Source organism: Tenrec ecaudatus, chromosome 6 (genome assembly GCF_050624435.1).
Source record: "Tenrec ecaudatus isolate mTenEca1 chromosome 6, mTenEca1.hap1, whole genome shotgun sequence".
NCBI classification, from domain to species: domain Eukaryota; kingdom Metazoa; phylum Chordata; class Mammalia; order Afrosoricida; family Tenrecidae; genus Tenrec; species Tenrec ecaudatus.
The window spans coordinates 125,741,059-125,765,269 of NC_134535.1; the positions used below are offsets into that span (position 1 = coordinate 125,741,059).

The following is a 24,211-nucleotide window of genomic DNA, read 5'->3' on the forward strand; positions in this document are numbered from 1 at the left end:
AGGGGATCTTTAACTTGCCTTCATAATCTCGCTGTAAGAAAAACACATTTTTTCTGAAATTCATCTTCTTCCACCAGAGTACACAGAAGTCCGGCTCATGACAAATGGCAGCTCCCAGTGTGAGGGACAAGTGGAGATGAATCATTCTGGGGTCTGGAGGCCGCTCTGTGCCTCCCACTGGAGCATGGCCAATGCCAATGTCGTCTGTCACCAACTGAACTGCGGAGTCGCAGTCTCCACCCCAAGAGCATCCTCTCAGCAAGGAAGGGAGCAGATCCTGAATCACAGATTTCACTGCTCGGGACTCGAGTCGTTTTTGTGGAATTGCCCTGTGACTGTCCTGGGGATTCCTGCGTGTGCCCAGGGAAGCACAGCCTCTGTGGTCTGCTCAGGTGAGAGAGGAGTAAGGGCTCGCTCTCTGCTGCTCTGGTGTCTCCTCTCCCTGGTTTTGCCTTCCACGTCTCAAAATGGGCAGATGTAGTACAGAGCGCTGCTCTTTCTCTCTCCTGTCACTGATGTTTACTCTGCCTCCTTTTCTAATTACGTTTTAATCCAATTTTTTATACTCCTGTCTTTTGCTCAAGGCTTATAATCTCCGTGGTTTTCACAGAATTTTTCCCATCTCTGTCATAGAGAAATTAGGCAGAGTGTGTTTCTAATTTTTATTTGCCAATTTTTAAAAACTTTAACTTTCAGAATGTTCCTTTTTGTCTTACTTTTTTGACTCTATATTGTTTTTATGATTCATCCAAGTCATTGGTTAAATCAGTGTTTCATTCATACTTTCATGTAAATTATCCCATAAAGAGATCATATGAAAATATATTGAACCATGTAACTACTGGCAGTAATTTGTTTCCAATTACTGACTATAACCAGCAATGATGTTACCAATCATGTGAAAATGTTTTTTTTAGTAAATACATATGTCTTTTCTTGGGTGTTTAACGTTTGCCATTTTGTTTTCACTATCTTAATAAATTTTAATGAGCCATATTTCTATTAACGAAATACAAATTCATCAATATTTTGTATACACTTGAAGTTTCTTATGTTCATTTCAAAGAGCTTTTTCTTAGCAAAGATCATGAAGATACTCTTTTACACAATTTTTGGAAGTTTGATTGTCTGTCTTTTGTATATAATAGTTCAATTCTTCTGCACTTTATTTCTGCATCTGATGTGATGAAGGGGACTAGCTGTGTTTTCTTACATGGATTTCTAATTGGCTCATCCTCCTTTCTTAAAAATGCTTTTCCCCTGCAGCACCACCTTTATCACAAACTGAGTCCAAGTATATCCTCGTCTTTTCTAGGCTCTCCATTCTTTCCACAATATCACTTCTCTGTTCTTTCACCAATCCCACACTTGCTTAATCACTTTCTAGTGTATCCAGTTCCTTAATCACATTCCTTTTTTATAATCATATTATTCAGGGTTTGTCCAACTTTTTGACTAACCATACATACATCCATGATGTCAAGCACATTTGCACATATGTTGCCACCACCATTTGCAAAACAATGGTATCAGCTCATTTATCTGACTTCCTCATGAACCCTTGGTAACTTATCATTTTTTTCAGTGTCTTAGGGAAAATGACGGATGTCTTTCTTAATCACTCTCCATTGTATCCAGTAGCTCTTCGCTTTTCTCTGAGACCTTGACTCCAAAAGTTGACCTTACCTGTGTCAGTACACCTTTGCCGACTTTTCCTGAGTCACCATAAGGACAATAGTTCCTTGAAAACAGGCACATTTGCAATTGTCAAAAGTGGGACTCTATAAAGAAGGTCAACTCTGGAGTTATGATACTTTTACTCCAATATTAAGGTTTTCACCTCAGGCTCCCTCAGTAAATATTCATTTTATTTATTTCCACTTTCCATGGCACAACCCCTCAGCTCCCCTAACCATCTCGTTTCTATAGGAAATCAGACGCAGCTGCTGCCCCCGAGCAATGTCTCCATGTCTGATGCAGCAGTCTCAGAGGACAATGGGGCCAACTGCTCAGGTGAGGGCACCTACAGGTGCAGAATCTATTCCCATCCCTGTTCAGCTCCCTACTCTACAAGTTCCCCTCTGCAAACGCCCTGTTGAAGTTCCTGTCTCACACAGAGAGCAGATGGCTCCGCCTGGTGAACGGGAGCAGCAGCTGTGAGGGGAGAGTGGAGATCTACCATGGTGGCTCCTGGGGCACCATTTGTGATGACAGCTGGGACCTCAGGGATGCCCACGTGGTCTGCAGACAGCTGGGCTGTGGCGTGGCCCTGACAGCCACTGGTTCTGCTCATTTTGGGGAAGGAGCAGGACCTATCTGGCTTGATGAGTTGAACTGCACAGGAGAAGAGTCCCATGTGTGGAGCTGCGCTTCCCAGAAATGGGGGCAGCATGACTGCAGGCACAAGGAGGATGCAGGGGTTGTCTGTTCAGGTAAGCTCTCTATCTGGGTACCATGTTTGGAGTGGGCAGCTTCAAACTCCACGAGGGTTGGGACATGGGCTTTGGGGAGCCTCAGCTACACAAGTCTGAAAGACTGGGAGCTTCTAGCTATGGCCCTTGCTATTCACATTCCTGCGGTGACAAATGTGTCCCTACATTGATTTCACCGCACATTTCTAGTGTTTCCCAAAGAAACAGGACTTGGATTTTAGACATAGTAACAATAATGATCTACCTCAAATCTCACTAACATCTTGAATCTCAGTTAATAACTGGAAGGCTACGTCACTTGACCTCAGTTACTCTACGCCCTATCTCAGACCCAGGTTTTCAGGGCTAATTGCTCAGAGGTGGACAGCGTATTCCTTTTTGTAGTCTGCCCTTAGTCGGGAAGCTCTGCTGAAATCTCTCCACTTTAGGGGAATCTAGTGATGTTTGAAGTACCAGTGGCACAGTTGACAGCAAGGCACCAACATGCGAGCAATCACACGTTTGACACACGGTCAGACAATTGACAGACTGATTGCTGACACCAAATGGATCTTGGTTAAAAGCAGAAAATTCCGGAGAATTGCTTGTTTATATTTTCTGGACTGTGAGAAGACATTCAACTGCGTGGATCAGAGCAAGCTATAGACAGCACGGAGACAGGTGGGAATTCAGAACACTTCAGTTTGCTCCCGATGGACCTGTACACCAAGACGCAATTGCTCAAACAAAGCAAGGGAACACTGCGTGGTTCAAAGTCAGGAGGGCTGTGTGGCAGGGTTGTATGCTCTGGTCATGCTTATATAGTCTGTATGCTGAACAAATCATTAGAGAAGCTGAACCCTATGAGGAAGAATTCAGCATCAGCGTAAGACTTATTAACAACCTTCAAAATACAGATGACACAATCTTGCTTGCTGAAAATTAGGACTTGAACTGCTGTTTGATGGTGATCAATAACCCCAGTTTTCAAAATCGTTTACAATTAGATGTGGAGAAAGCAAAACCTTCAATACTGTCCCAATTGATTATTGATTACGTTATGATAAACAGAAAAGACTGAAGCTGTCGAGGATTTCATCTTGTTTGTATCCATCATCAATGCTCAGGGAAGCAGCACTCAAGGTATCCAATGACCTGATTAGATAAATCTGCTGTACAAGCTCTCTTTAAAGTTTGGAACATCAAGGATGTCACTTTGAGAGCTCAGGTGTGCCTGAGTCACCCCATGGTATTTTGAATTGCTTCATAAGCATGTGGAATTTCAATATTGAGTGAGGAAGATGAAAGAAGAATTGATGTGTTGCATTGTGGTGCTGGTAAAGCATATTGAAAGCACCATAAACTCCCAAAAGGAGAAATCAATTCCTCTTGGAAGAAGTTCAGGCAGAGTGCTTCTTAGAAGCGGAGACAGCAAGGCTTTTCATACATACTCTGTACATGTTGTCAGAGAGAATAGTCCCTGGGGAAAGAGGTCATGCTTGGTAAAGTGAAGGGCAGTGGAAAAGAGGAAGACGCCATCAGATAGATTGACACAGAGCCTGCAACGATGGGCTCAAACATAACAAGAATTATGAGGATGGGCCAGGACTGGATAGTATTTCTTCTTCTGTACCCAGGGCTGTTTTGAGTCAGAAATTACTTTATACCGTCAACCCAGAGCAGCATATGAGAGATGGCAGAGCGCAGGTGGAGAAAAAGGTGCGCTGATTAAGAAAAGACATCAGAAATTGACTTATGAACTCCTGCAAGGGGTGAGGCTCCCTTACACTTGATTTCATCTCCTAGATTGGAGGAAGCAGTCAAGAGGGCCACATTAGATCCTAGTACTCAATTATATCTGCCTTGTCACCGTTTTCCACGGTGAAACTCACAAGGCGAACCCTCAACCCTTGGAAAACTCTACTATCTGCACACCCCGTCCTGCATGCAAACAGTTGTACGACTCTAGAGAAACGTGTACGTAATTTGCTGATATCACACTAAGGCCATGGATACCTTCCTAAATAGTAATCTCTACTTTCAGAATCTCTGGCCCTCAGGCTGGTGAGTGATGACCATGACTGTGCTGGGTGGCTGGAAGTCTTCTACAACGGCACGTGGGGCAGCGTCTGCAATAGCCCGATGGAGTCCACCACTCTGGCTGTGATCTGCAGGCAGTTGGGCTGTGGGAACACTGGGCAGCTCAGTATTACTGCTGGTATCAAATCAGGGTCTCAACCTCTGTGGGTAGATGGAATTCGGTGTCAGAAAAGTGACACCAGCCTGTGGCAGTGTCTTTCTGATCCCTGGAACCAGAGATCCTGCTCTGCAAATGAAGTCGCTCACATCGTTTGTGAAGGTAATTTATTCATCTGAATTTCATACCATGCTTCTCAGTATTTATTGATGTGATTTTGTTTTAGTTATTTGATTTAAATTTCAGATTGAGCCTAAAAAATCTCTTTTCCCATGTTTTTCAGTTGTAATTGCGCTAGTCACTTAACTTCACCCACCGTAACGTCAAATCTTGAACCCCTATGAGGGTGATGGAGAGTGAATACCTGGAGGGTGAACAACAGCCAGAGAGATTTTTAGGCTTTGTTCTTGCTGAAAAGATAATAATTTTTCATAATCATCAGGATCCAAATCCGCAGTAGACATGCACAGTCAGTAGATACTAGGAATATAAAGGGGTATCCAAGAAAAAGGACAATATACCTTTTTCCCTATAGGCTAGCATTGAGAAACTCGTTCTGAGTGAGTGCACCCAGTGGGTGCACTGGGTATGTTCTCTCAGGTCACAGTGATTTTTTTTTTGTAAAAGCAGTTTCACTTGAACCTTTTGTGTGTGTGTGATGGCCAATTTAAGAAAACTGCATGTGGCAGTGACATTTTGCTTTCTGCTTAGGAACATATCGTGGGAAATGTTGTAATCTTGAACACAGATTACAAGGTCTGCGCTATGGGAAAAACTCAAGTGTACAAGTGGTTTACTCATTTCAAAAAAGGTGAAATAATGATTGATGACAAACCTCATTCTGGACATCTGATGAACTTCCCTAAAAGAGGAAAATGTCAAAAAATATTGTGCACTTGTGCTTCAAGACCGATGATGGGCCATTGAAGAGGTGCGGAAGTTATCTGGACTGTCTTGGAGATCAGTTCAGCTTCCAATTTTAGTGGAAGATTTGTGAATGAGAAGGATCACCGCTAAATTTGTTTCTGGGGTTCTGTCTGACCAACATAAAGAGCATCGAGTAGAAACATACTGTGCTTTGAAAGAACAGCTCTGAAGACACACAGACTTTTTCCCAAAGTCTTTCCTGGTGCTATTCTTATGACCCCCAAAGCAAACATCAATCAAGCCGGTAAAGGACACCATCATCACCTCGCCCAATAAAGCCCAGGAAGTGAAATCAAAGATCAAAAAGATATTCATTTGCTCTCTGATGTGAGGGGGAGAGTCCATTTGGGCTTTGTTCCACCAGGTCAAACTGTTAATCAAGCTTTCTATTTAGAGATTCTGAAAAGATTACGTAACAGTGTGTGACTCAAAAGGGCCTGATTTGTGGCAGACGGGGCACAGGTTGTGTCACCGCGACAATGAACTTACTCACACAGCCAGGTCAGTGCTCAAGTTTGGGGCAAAAATCAGCATGCCTCTGCTGCCCCATGAACCTTACTCACCTGACCTTGCTCCATGCAACTTCTTTTGTTCTGTGAATAAAGAGGGACATGATTTCACTATGCAGAAGAGGTGACGAAAAAATGAGGGAGGTGCTGTCAGTCATCCAAACAGATGAGTATGAAAATATTTCCAGGAAGGGAATCTCAAATGTGACCAATGTATTATGTGTAATTAATGGAGAGTACATTGAAGGTGATAAGGTTGTTTTGTAAAAAAAATAGTAACAATAATAGTAATAAATTTAATATATACCTTTTTTAAATATCTGGGCTTTCAGGGGTACCCCATCATAGGCTATAGCTTGAATGAAAGCTCTCACAGATATCAATGCTGTGATTCAATTAAGGAGGTCTATTCTCCTCACAACTGCTTAGCAACTTCACCAAAGGGCCATCATGAAGTTAGATCACATCATGGGAGAATCCTAGTCCATCCAAATTGATATAAAATCTAACTATCACAGAAGCTATATATACAGTACAACAAAACACTATCTGCTCCAGTGTCATTATCACAACAGTTATGATGTTTGAGCCCAAAATTACAGCCAATTTGTCAATCCATCTCCTTTATGGTCTTCCTCTTTTTCACTGACCCTGTGCTTCATGAAGCATGATAACTTTATGTGAGAACTGGCCTTTCAGGATCACACCTCCAAAGTACTTGAGATGTGCCTCTAGTTTCAAAGGAGCATTCGGGGTGTACTTCTTTCCAGAAGATATATTTCCCTTCTAACAGTTCATATCCTTCCAATATTCTTTAACAGAATCATAACTCAACTGTATCCATTTTTCACCAGTTTGCCTTCCTCATTGTGAGACTTTCACATGCAGATGAGGCAATTACAATTATCACAGTTTTGATCAGGCACACTCTAGTCCTCAAAGTGACATCATTGTTTCTGAACACCCTGAAGAAGTCTTGTGCAGTGCCTTGCCCAATTGTCTGCTGCTTCCATAAGCACAGATTATGGATTCAAGTGCATGAAGTATCTGAAAACGTCACTCCTTTCTCCATTTATCATGATATTATCTATTCATCCAAAATGAGGATTTGATTTTCTTTTCAATGAGCTGTAATCCACAGGGAAGGTTGTAGCCTTTGGTCTTCATCACTTCAAGTGCTCTTCACTTTCAGCAAGTAAGGTTACGTCAACGTAAGCTTGTTAATGAGCCTCCCTCCAACCGTGATATGTTCTTCTGCATAAAGCCCAGCTTCTTGGATATTTACTCAACATACGGATTGAACTTGTTGGTGAAAGAAAACAATACGAAGCGCACCTTTCCCGATTTTGAACCACCATGCCTGTGTTATGTTCAAACAACTCCCTCTTGGTCAATGCGCAAGTTCCACGTGAGCACAGTTTAATGTTCTAAATTTGCATTCTTCAAAAATTTTATCCAGTTTAATCCACATCACCTTCTGGATCTGACTTGAATTTCTGACAGCTCCCATCAATCCACTGCTTTGACCACTTTTGAATTATCTTCAGCAAAATTTACTTTCATAGGATATTACTGCTATTGTTCAATAATTTCAACATATTCGAGGATTATTTTTATCTTGAATGGGCACAAAGACAGGTCTCCTCCAGTCCACTGCCAGGTGTTCAGATTTCTTGGCATAAATTAATGAATGTTTGCAGCACTGCATCAACTTGTATAAACATCTCAGTTGGTATTCATTCTGTCAGTTCCTGGAGCCTGGCTTTCCGCTAACGTCTCCAGTGCAGCGTGGACTTCTACTTCAGTACTTCTTTTCTCTATTGTATGCTACCTTGGAAAGGGTCGGATGCCAGCTCATCCTTTTGGTGCAGTGATTCTGTGTATTCTGCTTTTGATACTTCCTGAATCATTCAATATTTTGCCCAGAGACTATCTTGCAATATTGTAAGTTGAGGCTTGACTTTTTCTCTTTGTCTTTTTTATATTAAAGTGTGCTGATTGGGTTCTACACTTTTGTTTTCTAATGGCAGGACCTTGTGTATGTCATTAAACTGCTTTACTTTGTCTTCTTAAACTGCCTTTTGAAATTTTCTGTTCAACTCTTTAGGACGGTTCATCGTTTCTTCAATTTGCTTTAACTGATCTGTTTTTAAGAACAAGTCTCAGAGTCTCCTGTGACAACCATTTGGGTTTTTTTCCTTTTGTCCTTTTTTTCTGTCCTGTCTCTTAATTACTTTTATCTTTCTTTTAAATTTTTTGGGGGGGCTCTTACAGCACTTATCATAATCCATACATACCATTGTGTCACACATATCTGTAAATATGCTGTCATCATTTTTTTCAATACATTGTCTTACTACTTGAGTCTCTGGCATGAGCTCCTCACTTCCCTCCTCCCTTCCCCATACTTTTATGTTTTTTAGGCATAATATTCTTGATGTCATCTCACAGATCACGTGATCTTCAATCATTAGTATTCAGTCCATCAGTTTTGTTCGTGAGGAAGTCACAAAGTCGGATGGTATATATTCATACTCACAGTTTGGCTCCCATGGACTTGTTCTAATTTTCTTCAGCTTCAACCTGAATCTGCACATGTGATCTATTTGATTTTTTGGTGAATTTCTATTTTCTGAGATTCATACTTTGGACAATCCACATTCTGATTATTTTTTAATCATTTTATTCGGGATTTGAACAACTCTTATCACAATCCATACATACATCCATTGAGTAAAGCACATTGTACATTTGTTGCCGTCATCATTCTCAAAACTGTTGCTTTTCACTTGAACCCCTGGTATCAGGTCCTCATTTTTCTCCTCCTTCCCCACCACCCCCTCTATCATGAAGCATTAATAATTTATAAATTATTATCCTTTTGTCATATCCTACACTCTCCAAACAAGAAAGTGTGGTGAAGAAAGCTGATGGTGCCCGAGTATCAAAAGAGATAGTGACTGGGGTCTTAAAGGCTTGAAGATAAACAAGCAGCCATCTAGCTCAGAAGCAACAAAGTCCACATAGAAGAACACACCAGTCTGTGTGATCGAGTGGTCCTGAAGGGATCAGTTATCAGGCATCAAAGAACAAAAAAATCATATCATTGACTGCACACCTCCATGATAGGATCGCTGAAGACCAATGGGTGCATAAGCAAATGTGGTGAAGAAAGCTGATGGTGCCCGGCTATCAAAAGAGATAGTGTCTGGGTTCTTAAAGGCTTGAAGGTGAACAAGCGGCCATCTAGCTCAGAAGCAAAAAAGCCCACATGGAAGAAGCACACCGGCCAGTGCGATCATGAGGTGCCAAAGGGACCAGGTATAAGGCATCATGCAAAAAAAAAAGATATATGTGTGTATGGGTATATATATATGTATGTGTGTATGTATATGTATATATATATATATATATATATATATATATATATATATATATATATATATATATATATATATATATATACCATATTGAATGAAGGGGGAAGTGCAGAGTGGAGGCCCAAAGCACATTTGTCGGCCACTGGAGATCCCCTCACAGAGGGGTTTAGGAGAGGAGATGGGTCAGTCAGGGTGTGATGTAGTACTGATGAAGAACAAACTTTCCCCCAGATACTGGATACTTCCTCCCCCCAACTACCATGATCCAAATTCTACCTTGCAGGGCTGGATAGGGCAGAGGTTATACACTGGTACATATGAGGGCAGGAGGCCCAGGGAATCCAAGGTGGATGATAACTTCAGGACCAAGGGTGTGAGGGGCGATGCTGGGAGAGTGGAGGGTGAGTGGGTTGGAAAGGAGGAACTGATTACAAGGATCCACATGTGACCTCCTCCCTGGGAGATAGACGGCAGAGAAGGGGTGGAAGGGATACTCCGGATAGGGCAAGATATGACAAAATAACGATGTATAAATTGCCAAGGGCACATGAGGGAGCGGGGAGGGAGGGGAAAAAAAAGAGGATCTGATGCAAAGGGCTTCGGTGGAGAGTAAATGTTTTGAGAATGTTTGGAGCAGGAAATATATGGATGTGCTTTATACAATTGATGTATTATATGTATGGATTGTGGTAAGAGTTGTATGAGTCCCTAATAAAATGTAAAAAAAGAAAAGAGGAGAGAAAAAAAGAAAATGATTAGGGCAAAGAATGTACAGGTGTGCTTTATACAATTGATGTATGTATATGTATGGACTGTGGTAAGAGTTGTATGAGCCCCTAACAAATTGTTAAAAATAAATAAATAAAATACGATAAAAAGGAAAACTAGAATTAAAAAAAAAGAGTTCAACCATTAGCCCCAGTCCCGTATTCTTCATGATACTATATAGCTAAAGAAAGAACGCAAAGCATCATTTTATGCCCCTCTTATTCATCTGTTGGAGGGGATGTGGAGCTTCTGATTTCACTGTGCTCCTGATTTATCTTTCCCTTTAGGCTCAATAAGCCCTAGGATATCCTGTCCTGAAAGACTAAAGCCTGGTACTGATTTGAATTTCTTTCCAGTGCTCAGCTCTCGCTAACCCAGTTCTTCCGCGTTGTCTATTTCTTCAGGAAAGAAACCCAAGAGCTGCCCAACCACGACTCCATGCACAGGTAGCTTACTGCTGTCACCTCTCATGGGTTCTCACTGCCTCTCAGATGATGAGTACTGAACATGTTGCTGCTTCCAGACAGGGAGAAGCTCCGCCTCAGGGGAGGAGACAGCAAGTGCTCAGGGCGAGTGGAGATCTGGCACAAAGGCTCCTGGGGCACCGTGTGTGATGACTCCTGGAGCCTGGCAGAGGCCCAGGTGGTGTGTCAGCAGCTGGGCTGTGGCTCTGCCCTGGAAGCCCTGCACGAGGCTGCATTCGGTCCAGGAAATGGGAGCATCTGGCTGGATAATGTGCAGTGCAGGGGCAGGGAGTCCTCCCTGTGGGCCTGTGCAGCTCAGCCCTGGGGCCCTAGTGAGTGCAAGCATGAAGAGGATGCTGGAGTGAGGTGCTCAGGTGAGTGCAGAAGTGGGGAGCAAGAGTGTAGGTTGAAAGAGGACCGAGTTTGTATCCAGAAACTCTTCCTGGGCAGACCTGTCTGCCTGTGCGCTGGCTTTAGACACAGACAGATGTGGTCTCCTGAGAACTGGGAGAATGTTACATGATGATAGGTGTGACATGATGGCCTCTCCAGTGTTCCCATGTTCTTTCTCTTCCTTCCAGGAGAGAGGACAACATCTCCTCCCACCACTAAAGGTAAGTGGCTTTTGGATATGGTCATGTGATAGAGAAGAGACTCAGATTTCTCAAGGATCTGCAATACAAAATTTTTCCATATTTCTGACACAATTAGACATTGTCAGTTTTGATTGCCCTATTATAACAAAACAGGGACCCTAATGTTCACCAGCGTATAGAGCACCTTAAGACCACATTGGGAACACAGGTGACACACCGAGAGCAGCTCCTAGATCAGGCACTTCTTGAGGCACAAGAAAACCCATGTGACCTGAGCTGACCCTCTCCTGGAGCCAAGGACTAAAGAGAGACTGAGTTTAGGAATGCTCCTGGACATCGGGTCCTCTCTAGAGGCTGAAGGCCACTTTTCTCTCCCCAGGCAACCCTGCACCCTCCTCCCCGGACTCTGGCGTCTTCTCCCTGCCTTGGGTGCTCTGTGTCATCCTAGGGGCTCTTCTCTTCCTGGTCTTTATCATCTTGGGAACACAGCTGCACAGACGGAGAGCAGAGCACCGAGGTAGGCCTCAGGGATTCTAATGGAACTGGAAAGTAGGCAAGAAATGTGTTGGGCCACTTGTGAGATCAATAAAAATGCACCAGTTTAGTCTTTACTCTCATGCTCCGGCCAAACTCCACCTTCTGTACAATAGACTCCAGTGTCTGCATCATTGAATCCGTGGTCTGGGGTCAGTGTGGGAAGTCTCCAAAAGAGTGACTCTTTTCAGTGGAGCTTGACTGTCAGACCAAGATGCAGGACCTAGTTCTAACCCACAAGGGCACAGGCTGAAGACTGTGCCTGGCAGGCCAGAGGGTTTCTCCAAGGGTGGGCACTGGAACAACCGAAGGCTTTGCCTATTAATAAGTGCACCATCTAGATCAGCCTCTGAGATCACGTTGCTTTCTGCAGATGCACACGCTTTTGAAGATGCTCTTGAGGAGGCCTTGTATGAGGACATTGACTACCTCGTCAACCCAGACAAGGGGAAGCTTTTGGAGCTCTCAGGTGTGTATGCTGTGTCCTCCCTTCTGTCTGGTGCTGGTTATCACTGTGGAAGCACATAGTCTCTAGCTGTGCACATCAGCTTTGATTTCAGCAGAAACACCACCCCCTGTCTCTACTCATCTAAAGACTCAATATTTATTCTGAACATTGACATTAAACCTCCTTCTGTAGGAAAAGCTTTGCTTGTTGTATGTGATTTCTTCCCCTCTCAGAAATCATGTCTGATGACTCAATGGCTAAGCTGCCATATTACACTGGGGACAATGAGGAGGATGAAGATCCTGAATCTGCTCCAGGTAATAGGAATAGATCTGCCTTTAGATGTTTGGGTTGTGGAAGAAGAATCCCATCCAAACAGTTTTTCTGTGCTTGGGATGGAAAAGGTTCCCTATCTCTAGTGAAACAATGCCTTATTCTCTGCCTACTCTGGGACACCAGATGGGGAAATATCCCGTTCATCATTACTATCTATAACTACATCTACTCAAGCACAGACATACATCTATTGTGCTGGTATCAACTCAAAGACTATGTTTTAAAAATAACACTTCGCTAGAGTAATCTCCAATATTCCTGGGTGAGACAGAACACTGGAAAATACACTTTTGAACCTGAGGTAGCATTATATTTGAATTATTTGGTGTTTATATGTATATTGAGATAAGGGAGAAATTGATGTAATAAAGTCCTGTAATAAGTGGTGCACGAAGTGTTACACTGATCAACCATGAGGAGTTCATACTGGCATGGGGCCTCAGAACTAGACCCAGGGACCTGATGGGGCCATTTTTAAACATCTGCCTGCTAACCTCAAGGTCAGCAACTCACATGGACCAGCTGCTGGCCAGCAATCTGCTCCCATAAAGAGAGCAGCCTTGAAACACTTGGGGCTGCTCTACACTGTGCGATGAGGTATCTGGGTTTGAATTGACTCAAACCATGGGTTGGGGCTTGTTTTTGTAAAACCGGAGACTTTTCCCGAGTGTTCCCCAGGGAGGAGAGCTGGTTAGCTCTAGGGATGGGTGATGTCCAGAAGGGCTTTGTAAAAACAGGATCCTGAGTTATCAGACCACTGGAGGGGATTGAAAGCCAGACCTCCGTGACTGGGATTAGTGGGTCTGCTGCCTCAGAATGATAGATACCCACGGTCTTTCTGAGAACTCTGTCTCCCATAGCCTCAGAAGGTAAGTGAGCAACCTCGGTTTTTTTAGCCCATGTTCACCCTCCCTCAGTCACTGATGTGCACATATTAGAGGTTACAGATCTTCTATTGTATGTTGAAAATAGTAACACACTAACTTTTATTATATATTAGGTATGAAAGACCATTTTATAAAAGCATAATTAGAGTATATACATTCTAATATATAAAGATCAAATATGTGTCTTTGGAAAGCCTTTGAAATCCGGGGTCTGTGTGGGTCAGCTAGAATCTCTGCGTTTGAAGAAACTGAGCATCCCACTTAGGCCAACAAATGGTAGCTGTTCCACTAACACCCTTGCCTGCTTTCAGAACCCCCAGGAAGCCCGGCTGATGCCTCTGAACATGGTTATGATGATACTGAAGAGTTGCCTTTTCCTGAAACAGCTCCTACGCCAGGAATGAGTGAAAAACATTTTTTCCCAGAGGAAATAAATGATGCTGGATGTTCCCAGGCAGGTGAGTAAACCCCTGTCCCTCCAGAATCTTGCTTTTTTTGTTAGAAGAACATTCGATTTCGACGGTCCAGTGCTCATTTTTGTTTCCCGTACAGTCACAATCTTGGTAACTTCCTACACCCAGAGATGGCTCTTCTGTAGCTTTGAATTTTGTAGCCATTTCGAATTTTAAAATGATTGCATTCTGCCCTCTGTTCCATGCCTGCTCTCCCCTCAATGGGAATGGTCTACATAATGTGATGTTGAGCTTTTGTTCATGTCTTTGACCCCCTACTGGGATATGCGGTCTGACAATAAATAGGAGACTTTTTAAGACCCTGAGAGCTTATCTGGGAAATCTATTTAACAGCAAATAAGTTGAATGCCTGAGCTAGTTTTCTGACTTGGAAAACTAGTAACCTAGAGAGCAGGTGTCATTGCTCAGTGGTATTGTGCAATGTACAGTGGCCTCGGTTAAGTCTGAAAGTCTCAGGTCTAAAAGGAAAAAAAAGATAATGACTTCTCAGGATACGAATGGACAGAAAAAGAGTAGCATTTCCCTTGACCAGGATTAATGCTGAGGTTTGACTATGTGATCCTTGAGGAACAAGGGACTATAACATGAGAGGCCCTACCTGACATCTGGCCAAGAACCTATGAGCATTCTCATGAGGGGTTTGAGGTAAGGATGGTCTGTTTACTGTCTGGGTAGTGAGATACTAGGGTATCTAGAGAAGGGATTTTTGCCCTGATTCTTCAGTTAGAGTGGTATTGAAGAAGAATGTTCATCTCTTGCCCAGTCTTTCTCATTTCTGGCTCATCTCCTTACCAGTAGTCACCATGCACAGAGCACCAAGTCAGTATGTGGTGGCTCTAGTGTTTCAGACAAGATACTTGGGGACCACTCTGTACTAGTCTGTCCTTCCACCAAGGGCCTCTATCCTGTCTTTGTGTCACTGCTGTAACCAGAATCATCCTTCTTGTTTCAGGTGACTCTCTGCAGCCTCATAGCAAAGCTGCTTACCCCAAAATGGATAGGAAAGCTTCCTCAGTGGTCCATGGGCAAGGGGAAGACCTTGGATATGATGATGTTGAGCTTAGCACAATGTAGTGCCATTTTCAGGACAATTTTATCATTGAAGATTTGCATATATTTTGCTCCACAAAGTAAATATGGATTTTGTCTGTTTTATTACTATAATGCTGGAAATAATTCATAATAAATACTCTGAGTTTCCAAACCCAGTGCCATTCTCTTAATGATCTAGGAACATTCATCCCTTTTAAATGGAGAAAGGTAAGTCTTCATCCAAATGCCTTTCTCAATGTGATTTCTCACTTGTAATCTCAGTATATTACCTCTCCACAAACTCCATTCAGTCTTTATGTACAGCAATGTTACTGCTTTCCCTACATATCATGAAACCCTGAAATCATGTCTTACACTGAGTATTTGCTCTTAGGAAGACTAACTTATGAAATGTGTAGTGAATAATCCAGAATATTCCACATTCTACCAAAACCTAGCAGTGAGGTCCAAAGTGCGTGGGTAGTTGAGGTGGATAGAAAATAGTTGCAACAGTTCTCATTTTCTATAGAGTGAAAATAACAAAGATGTTTAGTTCTCACTTCCTTTTCCCTTTCTTAACTATTCCCCATACACAAAGGGTTCACTCTCTGTGCCATGTTCATGTCCTATTGTTCACCAAAGTGATTATTAATGGAACTCCTTGATTCAGTAAAGGGGCCTAAAATTTGGGGTAACATCAGCTCATACCATGTATTTATCTGGAAGAAGAACCATCCAAATAGTTGAGACAAACCAAATTTGTAAATCTATTTAGAAATTTCATGCTTACCATTTTTTCTAGAATCGCTCTAAATACAAATGTCTTAGATTTGGCTTTCTAGAAAAGCAAAATCATTGGAGCATAGAGAGTGAGATTTCTGATGCAGGCAATGGTTCAGGTAGCTATTGAGACTGGCATGTTCAGAAACCGTGGATCAGGCATCTGGTTTCTCCTAACTAATGTAGGTGCAGTGGCTTATGAATCACAATCAGCAGAAAGCAACATGTTGATTCACCACTTCCCAACACTACCATAGGTAAGATGGCAAACTACTGGCTCAAACTCTCTGAGGCTGACAACTGCTAAGAATCATAAATCAGATGATGAGCTCCATACAGGATCCAGAGTAGTGATATAAATGTGTATACATGCACACATACATAAAAACACATGTATGCATATGTGTGTATATCCACATATATGTGTATGTATATACACATATTTACATAAAATATATACAAGGGGGTACCCTGTCAAAACCCCAGAATTTTGGTTTTTGGAAGTATGTATTTAGATGTTTTTTTAAAAACCACTTTATAACTTTCTAAGTACTCACCATTAAACTTAATGCATTTGTCAAATCTGTGATTCCATTCTTGGAAACATTTTTCAAATTCATCTGCTTGAATGGTTGACAATACCTTCCTCGTGTTGTTTTTTCTTCTTCACCACTTCTATGCAGTCAAATCACTGTCTTTCATGTCCCTCGTCATTTGTGGAAGCAAAAAGAAATCACATGGAGCAAGGTGAGGTGAGTAAGATGTGTGGGGCAAGGAAGGCATGCTGCTTTTTGCCCAAAATTGGCACACTGAGATGGCTACGAGAGCAGATGCATTGTCATGGTAGCAAAGCCTGTTCCCTAAACAGGAGGAAACTAAAAGTAAATAGAGGAAAGAACTAGGAGGCAAAAGACATTTATAGAGGTATAAATATAGGCATGTGTGCATATATATTAGTATATAATGATAAGGATATAGGTTTATGTTCACATATTTATATGTTAGCTATTAATGTAGCAGACAGGCGTGGAGCCTCTACTGAAGTCCTCCCTCAATGCAAGAACACGTTGTTTTAATCATCTGCTAGTCTGTGATGTTCAACTTCCCGACACAATCACTGAAGACAAAATGGGTGCAAAAGCAAAAGTGATGAAGAAAGCTGGCGGTGCCTGGCTATTGGAAGATATCGCGGCCGAGTCTTAAAGGCTTGCAGTTAAATAAGTGGCCATCTTACTGGGAAACAACAAAGCCCACATGGAAGAAGAACACAAACCTGTGTGATCACAAAGGTGTCAAATGGTCAGGTATCAGGCATCAGAAGATCCAAAACAAAAAATCATATTGATGCAAATGATGGGAATCAGAATGGAGACACAAAGCCCCTGTGTAGAGAATTGAACATTTCCTCACAGAAGGGCCACAAGGTAGGAATGAGCCAGCCAGGGTGCCGTATTGCACCGACAAAACACACAGCATTGCTCTAGTTCTTTAATGCTTCCTTCTCCCCACTATCATGACTCCAATTCTACCTTACAAATCTGGTTAGACCAGAGCATGTACACTGGTACAGATAAGAACTTGCAACCCACAGAATCCAGAACAAATAAGCCCCTCCGGAGCAATAATGGGAGTAGCAATGCCATCAGGGTAAGGCGAAGGTGGAGGGAGAAGGGGAATAAAGGGAGAACAGATTACAATGATCGATGTATAACTGCTCCCCCACCCAGAGGGGTATGAAAAACAGAAATATGGTTGAAGGGAGGCAGTGGAATGTGTAAGATATGAAAATAATAATAACTTATAATTTATCAAGAAGTCATGAGGATGGGAGGATGAAATAGAGAGGAGAAAAAGATGAGCTGATACCAAGGGCTCAAGGAGAAAGAAAATATTTTGACACTGATGATGCCAATATATGTACAAATATAGTTGAATCAATTAGTGTATGGATTGTCATAAGAGTTGTAGAAGACCCAATGAAATGTTTTATAAAAATAAAATGTAAACCTGTCCCCTATCTGCCATAAATCAAGATTTTTCAGAACCTTTCCATAGAAAGTTAAACAGCCTGACCTGCTGGAACAAAATCCAAATGCACTCTTACAAATATGGCAAAGTGAGCTGATGGTGCCCGGCTATCAAAAGAGATACTTTCTGGGGTCTTAAAGGCTTGAAGGTGAACAAGCGGCCATCTAGCCCAGAAGAAATAAAGTCCACATGGAAGAAGCACACCAACCTGTGTGACCACGAGGTACCAATGGGACCAGGTATAAGTCATGATGCAAATATATATATATAATAGTGAATGAAGGGGAAAGTGCAGAGTGGACCATGGAAGAAGCACACCAACCTGTGCGACCACAAGGTACCAATGGGACCAGGTATAAGTCATCATGCAAATATATATATTTGGTACATATAAATATGGTATATATATACCATAGTGAATGAGGGGGGAAGTACAGAGTGGAGACCCAAAGCCCATTTCTTGGCCACTGAAGATCCCATCATAGAGGGGTTTAGGAGAGGAGATGGGTCAGTCAGGGTGCGATGTAGTACCGATGAAGAACACAGCTTTCCCCCAGATTCTGGATGCTTCCTCCCCACAACTACCATGATCCGAATTCTACCTTGCAGGACTGGATAGGGCAGAGGCTGTGCACTGGTGCATATGGGAGCTGGAGGCACAGGGAATCCAGGGTGGATGATAACTTCAGGACCAGGAGTGTGAGGGGCGATAATGGGAGAGTGGAGGGTGAGTGGGTTGGAAAGGGGGAACTGATTACAAGGATCCACACGTGACCTCCTCCCTGGGAGACGGATTGGCAGGGAAGGCAGGGAAGGGAGACTCCAGATAGGGAAAGATATGACAAAATAGCAATCTATAAATTATCAAGGGCTCATGAGGTAGGGGTAGCAGGGAGGGAGGGGGAAAAAAGAGGACCTGAAGCAAAGGGCTTAAGTGGAGAGCAAATGTTTTGAAAATGATTAGAGCAAAGAATGTACGGATGGGCTTTATACAATTGATGTATGTATATGTATGAATTGTGATAAGAGTTGTATGATCCCCTAATAAAATGGAAAACACCAAAAAAAACAAACAAAAAAACAAAAACAAAAAAGAATTGTACACGCCCCAATAAAAAGATATTTTGAGAAAAACTTAAAAAAAAAAAAAGAAGAACGCATATGAGTGTCGTCTTGACCTTGATTTCACTTGATGAGCACTTGGGGGGTGAAGTGACAATGGTATCTTCTATTTTATTGATGCTTATCGTGGCGGTCGTCAGTATAGCAGCATGCCTCATCACTTAATGTCCTGGGGGGGAAAGTCTGTGTCTCTTCAGAGCTGTTCTTTCAAAGCACAGCATGTTTCCACTTGATGCTCTCTTTCTAGGCCAGTCAGAACCCGAGGCACAAATGTCACAGTGACCCTTCTCATTCACAAATCTTCTGTGGAAATGGGAAGCAGAACTGAGCTCCAAGACAGTCCAGATAACTCCCCCATCTCTTCAATTGTCTGTCGTCACTCTTTGAGCACAAATTCATGAATTTTGTCAAAATTTTTGTCTGTCCAGGAAGTTGATGGATGTCCAGAATGAGGTTTGGCAACAAACGACGTTTCACCTTTTTTGAAAAAAGAAAACCACTCGAACACTTGAGTTTTTCCCATATTGCTATAAGCCATGTTCAACATCACAACAGTTTTTGCGCCATTTTTACTCAAGTAGGAAACAAAATTTCACAACCACATGCTGTTCTCTTAAATCAGCCATCAAACACATACAAAAACGGTTCAAGTGAAACTGCCTTTATGAAAAAATTCAGAGAGGACATAACCATGCAACACCACTAGATACACTAACTCAGAGCAAGTAGCCCCATGCTTGCCTCATGGGAAAAATGCTTACTACAAAAGCCCCAACCAGCACACCTTTGTCCCAGTTTGGGGCGGGGGGGAGTCCCCTCGTGTACCAGAGCAAGTAGACCACAATTCTGAAGAAACTCCTCTCACAATTGATTCACTGATCACATCAGGTCACATCACGGGAAATAATTACATTATTATAAAACAGACTAATTACATCATGATAAACTTGCAAATTACTGAGAATCTTGGTCCAATCAAGTTGGCATATAACGCTAACCAACACAGTGTTTTTCTTCCCAGTTCAAATAAGCGTGTCCTGTTTAACTAACTCAGTGAGTGATAGGCTGGATTACCCCAAATATGTTCTATATGCTCCCCTTTAGAGATCATCACCCATGAAAGCAGTAACTTGCTCAGCACTCTATCTCGCATGCCATGTGTTTGTTTGCAGAAACTGTAAAGCCATTAGACCTTCTAGAGGTAAGCCACAGTCAGGGTAGAAGACCCTGCAGAGGGTCTCCCAACAACTACCAACTAGAGCCTGAGAGAAGGTGACAGCTCTATCGTCAGGGAGAAGAAGACAAGGAAGAGTATAGACACGGATATCAAGAACGTACAGCGAAATGTGTGTTATAAGTGTTAATAAAGGAGACTATCGGGATTAAACTTAAAATACATTGCAGGCCTATGGGAGTCATTTCGAAAATGCATTGCTTCAAAATTGCTTTCCTCTGACTAGTGTTTAAATTCAAACAAGATCCTGCTGTCATGATTCTGGGAAGAGAGAGCTATCCTGTAAAAGCAGTGAAGGAAATATTATAGCTCTAAAACATTCACAAATAGCAAATTTATGGAGTGAAGATAGTGCTGAGCTAATAAAAAGACGGAGTGTTCCTTAAATCAATGTAAATACAATTATCTTTCGATCCTGCAATCTCTCTACTTGTATACACCCTAAATAAAAAAGAACACAATACAGACAGACATATGCACATCTATGTTCATTGCAGAAATTTCCATCATAGCAAAAAGATGGAAACCATCAAGCACTTCAATTATAGTGAATGGAAAAATAAACTCTGGAACAATCACACATGGAATATTATGCATCAAAAATATGATGACTTCACTGCAAGATGTGGAAAATGGAGAACATGATGCTTAGCAAAGTTAGTCAATCAGATAAAGATTTTTAAAATTTCTGGCTTCTTCTATTTTTAAGTCATTTTATTTGGGTTCATACAACTCTTATCACAATCCATACATATATCAACTGTGTCAAGCACATTTGTTGGCTCGTCATTCTCATAATATTTGTTCTGTACTTACGCCCTTGGAATCTGATCTTCTTCTATTCCCCCTGCCTTCCGCTACCCCCTCCATCATGAACCCTCGATAATATATAAATTATTATTATTTTGTCATATCTTACACTGTCCGACATCTCCCTTCACACACTTGTCTGTTGTCCATCCCCCAGAGAGGAAGTTACATGTATATCCTTATAATCTGTTCCCTTTTTCAACCCCCCCATCCTTCGACCCTCCGATATTGCCATTCGCAGCACTGGTCCTGAAGGAATCATCTGTCCTGGATTACCTGTGTTTCCAGTTCCTTATCTGTACCAGTGTACATCCTCTGGTCTAGACAGATCTGTAAGATAGAATTGGGGTTATGATAGAGTGGGGTGGCATTTAAGAAGTAGAGGAAAGTTTTATGTTTCATTGTTGCTATACTGTATGCTGACTGGCTCATCTCCTCCCACGACCCTTCTGTGAGGGAATGTCCAGTTGCCTACAGTTGGGCTTTGGGTCTTCTCTATACACTCACACTCATTTACAATGATGATTTTTTTGTTGTTGTTCTTTGATGCCTCATACCTGATCCCTTCAATACCTTGGGGTCACACAGGCTGGTGTGTTTCTTCCATGTGGGCTCACTTGCTTCTGAGCTAGATAAGCCGCATGTTTATCTTCAAGCCTGTAAAACCACAAACACTGTATCTTTTGATAGCTGGGCACCATCAGCTTTCCCACCCCATTTGCTTATGCACCTGCTTTGCTTCAGTGATTGTGTCAGGAAGGTGTGCATCACGGAATACCAATTTAATAGAACAAGGTGTTCTTGCATTGAGTAAGTACTTGAGTGGAGGTCCAATGCCCATCTGCTGCCTTAATAATAAACCTCTAAATATATATGCATGTAGATGTATTTCCCAATCATCCTATATAAATGCAGCCTCCTCTCTCTTCGGCAGAAAGGCTGGTGGTTTCAAGCTGCTTACCTTGAAGTTCGAAGCCAGAGGTATCTTAACCACGATGACACCAGAGCTACTGACAGGATAAAAACATCCTTACAAATATCTGTTTATTTATTCAAATACTAGTGTGGCATGATAACTTATTTAGAGGCGAATTTTTTCTTTGCTGCTACAGAAAGAATGAAGAATCTGAAGAATGAAGAATAAAATGTGATACTCTCTTTTCAACCCTTCCTTATAGAGTTAGACCTGGCAACAGTGCATCTGCTGGGCTAATACACTGCTAAGTGCTTCATTCTTTAGGGCCAGGCCACACATCGTCAGACTCCTGAAAGACAGCCTAAATACAGATCTTTTGAGCTAATTCCAAGGGTAGGTGGGACTGAAGTGGATTTGTTGACATGAAAGAGAGTCACGGGTGACCCAGCACAGAGAAGGCAGGAGTTTGCCTCAGATGGGGAACAGGAAGTCAAACTGGTTTTCAAGAAAAAGGCAATACCAATGTCGTCTTACCTGACTGTGTTTTCCTGTCTCAGGAAACACCTGGAGGACACCTGTGGAGAATGGCTGTGAAGCGAGAGGTTTGTGCTGAAATTGCGGGCAATGCAGAGGAGGAGCTGGTCATTACCAGAACAACTGGAGAGGTTACTAAATTCTGGCTCATTCCCCAGAACTACCAACTCTCTGCCCATGTAATAAATTAAAAATTGATTGGTTAACTTAGCCCACTAGAACCTTGGTCAATACTTACAGGAAATGTCTGTTCCGTTCAGTGTTTCTTTGGCAGATCATTCCACAAATGTCCAATAACAATCATAACCATTGGTTCCTCCAATGCATCTCAGAGGCTGGGAGCTGGTTCCCTGTGCACCTTTATAACTCCTCTCTAACTCCTGTAAATGGTCATCACCACAGAGCTTCCTGGTGCCTTCATGACTTTCAGCTCAGCAAGCAAGCTGCATTGACTTCTACTCGCAACCCATGTCTCTATCTATCCCAGGAGCTGAGCAAGCCCAAACCCTGATAGGAAAGAGCATGTGTGTCATGAAAATGGTAGAAACTATGGGTGTGATTGCTTAGTGAAGATTTGACTCCCTGTGACTTGGCCTATCCACCCTAAGCAACAAATCCTGCAAATTTCCCTGTAGTGACCATTTATGGGAAACCCAACCACTGCAAGAGGGCATTGACAAAGCCTTGTGTCATACAGAGGATCCCTGGTGATGCAATGAGGTAAGCACTGGGCTGTTAACCCAAAGGTTGGTGGTTCAAACCCAGCAGTCTTTCCATTCCAGAAAGATGAGACTATCTGCTTCCATACATTTGCAGCATCAGAAGTCCTATGGAGCAGTTCTATTCTTTCCTCTAGGGTCACTATGAGTAGAAACGGACTTCATGGCAGTGGGTCCAGAAATGGATGTATCCAATGGAAGAATAAGGGATTGGGTGGGCAGGTTGGAATTCATAATATGGCAATCTTTACCTTTTTCTTGAAAAGAGGCAGCCTGTAAAACAATGGTTCTCAACCTGTGGGTCACAACCGCTTTTGGCGCTGAAGTACCTTTTCACAGGGGTCACCCAATACATAACAATAGCAAAATTATTGTTATGAATTAGCAATGAATATAATTTTATGGTTATGGGGGTCACGACCACATGAGGAACTGTATGAAAGGGTCATGGATTAGGAATGTTGAGAACCACTGCTGTAAAACATGCATGATTTGGAGTTGGCTGAGGAATTCAGGGGAGTGCTGTCGAACTCCACCTGCTGTAATAAGAGCCCTAGTGATACAGTAGGTTATCCATTAGGCTGCTAATAACAAGCTCAGTGGTTCAAACCCACCACTTCTGTAAAGATTTAAAATTTCAGAAACCCACAGGAGGAGTTCTGCTCTGATTTTCAGGGTCACTGTGAGTGGGAATCCTCTCAATGGCAGTTGGTGAATGCTATAATTGTCCTAAAATCCTCTGAACACTCCTCTTGTTCAGGCATTAGCAACATTAATTGTGATAAGCAAATGACAACTCACACTCTCTAGTGTTTAATTCTGTACCAGGCACCAAAAACGAAATTCACTGCTATCAAGTCTATGCAGGTCCATAGCAACCCTATGGAACAGGGTAGATCTGCCCCGTTGTGGGTTTCAGCAACTTTTACTACTTTACAGAAGTAAAAAGCCTCATCTTTCTCCCAAGGAGCAGCTGGTGGTTCCAAACTGCTGACCTTGTGGTTAGCAGCCCAGTGCATAATCATTATGCCACCAGCAGCAGCCCAACATGTGATGCACTAAGCCACCAGGGCACTTTACAATAATTCACAGCTTTTGTGCCCTGT

At 42.3% G+C, this 24,211-nt stretch overlaps 1 protein-coding gene across 1 annotated transcript in view; it reads left to right on the forward strand.

Annotated features, from left to right (window-relative positions):
- The window catches only part of LOC142451656 (antigen WC1.1-like), a 208,777-nt gene that overhangs the window by 29,037 nt on the left and 155,529 nt on the right, over positions 1 to 24,211 (forward strand). The window contains exons 4-7 of the mRNA XM_075553369.1: positions 78 to 392; positions 1,930 to 2,013; positions 2,118 to 2,432; positions 4,456 to 4,770. Of these exons, the coding sequence (XP_075409484.1) occupies positions 78 to 392; positions 1,930 to 2,013; positions 2,118 to 2,432; positions 4,456 to 4,770 (1,029 nt within the window). The remainder of the gene's footprint in view (positions 1 to 77; positions 393 to 1,929; positions 2,014 to 2,117; positions 2,433 to 4,455; positions 4,771 to 24,211) is intronic.